The sequence below is a fragment of the Cibotium barometz genome, chromosome 61 (genome assembly GCF_041138505.1).
Source record: "Cibotium barometz isolate CiBa-2024 chromosome 61, ASM4113850v1, whole genome shotgun sequence".
Lineage (NCBI taxonomy): Eukaryota > Viridiplantae > Streptophyta > Polypodiopsida > Cyatheales > Cibotiaceae > Cibotium > Cibotium barometz.
Genome location: NC_141106.1, coordinates 15,503,355 through 15,507,081, shown reverse-complemented (window position 1 = coordinate 15,507,081; position 3,727 = coordinate 15,503,355). Strand labels below are relative to the sequence as shown.

Sequence of the window (3,727 nt, the reverse complement as noted above, 5' to 3'; positions counted from 1 at the left end):
AAACAAAAAAAATCCCCTAATATGTAAACATGTGCCAATAAAAGGTTAGTGCTCTCTCTCTCTCTCTCTCTCTCTCTCTCTCTCTCTCTCTTTGTGACATGTACATAGATGGACATAATGCAGGAAACATTGAAAGATTAGAGTTGTGTGTATGCACGTGCGTGTGTGTGTGTGACATGCACATAGATGGACATAATGCATGCAACATTGAAAGATTAGAGCTTTGTGTGTGTGTGTATGACATACAAAGAGACGGGCACTTCTTGTTGTTGAACTGAATGTTGTTGCCCTAAAAATTGTGGCATGCTTCCTCCTTGCAAGGTTGGAATTGTTATCTTTGGGGGCTTCTTGTTGCCATAGCCAAGGAGACAAAGATGGTCTTGTTGTCTATGGTGCAAGTAAAGAATGATGGTTTTCTATTGGTTTCTATTGGCCTATTGTCTAGATTATATAGAGCCATGCATGATGTAGTGTTGAAAGAGACTCTCTCTCTCTCTCTCTCTCTTTCTCTCTCTCTCTTTGTCTTTCTCTTTCTCTCTTTTTTTCGTAATGGGTAATATATATTAATTACGAAAAAACAACATACATAAGGCCGCATGACCGCTAAGAAACATGTACAAAATCTCAATCTCTGTCTCTCGTCTCTCTCGCTCTCACACACACATAGAGCAAGAGAAGAGTAACACTATAGTCAGTTGGTGGGCCCAAGTTAACTTTTTTGTAATGCTAGATTTTTGAGTTGGAAGTAAGACTACCCCAAAACATACACACGCTTCAACAATTGCTCTACCGCACTAGTGGTAAACTTGGGAGGGTAGCCCAAGTTAACTTGGCCATGTGAAAAGCCTAATATAAACCCACGATAGAAATGCACTTTGTAGGCTCTCTTCGCTGGAATCAGGAGTTTTGTAGGGGAATTCGGGAGAAAGGCTGTGGGTTCCCCTCCGTTTCGATGCTTAGGAGGCCTTTGCAGGCGATTGTGGGCTGTGGCCAGAAGAGGACATCGTGGTGGGCGCATGCTCTGAAGTCTGCACGTGGGCGCTCGCCACAGCCATTCTCAACAGAATCCGACAGCAACCCAATATCAGGTGAGGCCCTCAAACTCCTGAGCATCATAGGTAAACAGAAATGGGGTCCTTCCGTAGAAGATTCCATGCTAGATTCTGGAATCCCCATAACCAATCAGCTTGTGAATGAGCTTTTGAGGCGTATCTCTGAACCAAAACTAGCTCTGCGCTTGTTTCTATGGGCTAGAAAGCAACCAGGATACAAACATACATCAGAGTCCATCCAGCTCATCACACAGCTATGGGGCCATACTAAAAATTTCAAAGCTTTCCTTGAAATCTCAGATCAGTTTAGACGCTCAGATTGTTCAATGACAAACAAAAGGTTCACTGTGCTAATCATGGGTTATGGACGCGCGGGCATGGTGGACGAAGCCGTGGAGGCTCTTGAGCACATGAAAAGCTATGGCTGCACGCCTGACTTGGTGCACTATAACTGTGTTTTGGATGTGTTGACAAAAGCAGATCAGATGGAGGCCTCTCAAGCTTTGTATGATCGCATGTTGGAGACCGGGTTGTCGCCCACTGTAGTCACACAGACCATCATGATTGCAGGTTTGGGGAAGACCGGGAAACTTGAGGCAGCTTGCAGTCACTTTCTAAAAATGATGAAGGACGGTTGTAAACCAGATCTTCAAGCCTTCACTGCATTGATGAACTCCCTTTGCAAAGCTCAGAAAGCTAATTATGCCTTTGAGCTGTTTGAAAGAATGAGACAAATGGGTTTGACTCCTGACTTACCTGTTTATAATGTTTTGATCCAAACTCTGTGCCAACAAGGTATGTTGTCAGAGGCAGGGAAGGTTTTTGTCACCATGGAGAAGGCAGGCCACGATCTGGAGTCCTCGACTTTTGCAACGGTTGTAAATGCATATTTTAAGGGGAAAAAACTGGAGGATGCCACCCAAGTTTTTGTCCAAACTGAACGAAAAGCTGGATTAGCAGATGCACCCACCTATGCTGCGGTGCTGTCTTCCCTTTGTAAGTGTGGCAAGGCTGATGAAATTCAGAAGCTTATCCCTCAAATGCAAAGGAGGGGTTGCGCTCTTACTGCTAACACCTATAACATGGTAGTTGCAAATCTATGCAAGGAAAACATGCCGCAGGAGGCCCGAATCGTGATGTGTGCAATGGAGAAGGCTGGTGTATCTCCAGATATTGTTACCTATACTACTCTAATCAAGGGCCTTTGCACGGTTGGGAGGGTGGATGATGCTGCAGAAGTTCTTCATGAGATGACCACAAGTGGTTGTCGTCCAAATACATTCTGCTACAACACACTTCTAGGTGGCTTGTGTGAACGTGGCTCCATTGCTAGTGCAGACGCTTTGATGGAGAGAATGATTGAAAGTGGTTGCACTCCTAATATAGTGACCTATAACACCTATGTCAAGGGTTTGTGCAAGGCAGGCAAACCCTATGAAGCTTGCAAGTTCTTGGATCAAGTGGAACATTCCGGCTATTCTCCAAATAACCGCACCTTTATAGTGCTTCTGACGGCTCTCTGCAATAAAATGGACTTCGAAATGGCACGGAAGCTTTTTCAAGACATAATGGATCGTGGTGGAACACCTGATGCTATCTGTTATGAGGTCATGGTTCGGCGCTTTAGTGAAGCAGACAGGCTGAAGGAGTCAGAGGATCTCTTCAATGAGATGATTAAGAAGGGCTTTTTGCCAAACCTTTTTGTGTACAACAGCTTGATAAGTTGCTATTGTAGGAACCAATGCTTGGCCAAGGCTTCAAAGCTCTTTAATTTGATGGTTAAGAATGGTTGTACTCCTAATCTTTACACACGGAGGGTGCTTGATGCTGCTTTTCGAGCCAAGAAACCTTTGCCCCCTTTTACAAGTAAGGAGTGAAAAGTCTTGAAGTATTCTAATGATTGCTTGTCGTCTGTCTGAAATACTTGAGGTATGCTGTAAGGAATTACTGGTTGCATGCCCTCTACATGATCCATTTTTTGGTTCTTTACCTGCAGAATCTCGAAATCAATGCCATTTAAATGTCTGGTTAACAAAATTTTCTCAGCACAAACCTTCTCTTAAAAGTGGATTGTATGGTATTTATTTTAGGTGCCAGGGTTCAAACTTATCCCCCCTTATTGGTAGTGTGGTGTGGTGATAGCGGCTTGGGCAAGGTCCCGCCGACAGAACACAAACCTCCTCTTGATAATAAGGTTATATAAATAACCTCTTAAACAGTTCTCGATACTTTTGAGGTGAAACTGCACATTTTGGCTGTAGTGAGTTAGGCGTGTATATCATTAAACGATAGTCTCACTGACTTAAAGGAGCTTGAGATGACAACAGACCATGGGTGTCACATGTGGAAGCCTTGTATTGGTATTACTAAATTAGCTGTGCAATTACTCTTAACTCAAGAGGATAGAGAGGGTAGAGAGAATACTCTGGCACCGGACTCGGTTTCGAAGCGTCCATTCACGAGTATTTTGCTATCTGAACTGTATCCTTGCCAGAACAACATGACTTTGGTATTCTTTGGAATTCCCTTTGCCGTTGTCTACAGTGAAGTGAAGAGCTCGTCTTTGTTGTGGATAGCCTTATTGATGATTGGGATCCAATTCCCAAATTGAGAGAGGAGAGATCCCAACTTCCAAACTTGAAGATGAGATGCTTGAATCGGGAGTGGGGGGGGGG

At 43.9% G+C, this 3,727-nt stretch overlaps 1 protein-coding gene across 1 annotated transcript; it reads left to right on the top strand.

Annotated features, from left to right (window-relative positions):
- The first annotated feature begins 830 nt into the window (after positions 1 to 830).
- LOC147604590 (uncharacterized) lies at positions 831 to 2,946 on the top strand. Its single transcript, XM_086794616.1, has one exon. It carries the CDS (start codon positions 869 to 871, stop codon positions 2,927 to 2,929), a length of 2,061 nt encoding a protein of 686 aa, XP_086650742.1. The 5' UTR covers positions 831 to 868; the 3' UTR covers positions 2,930 to 2,946.
- Positions 2,947 to 3,727: the final 781 nt, after the last annotated feature.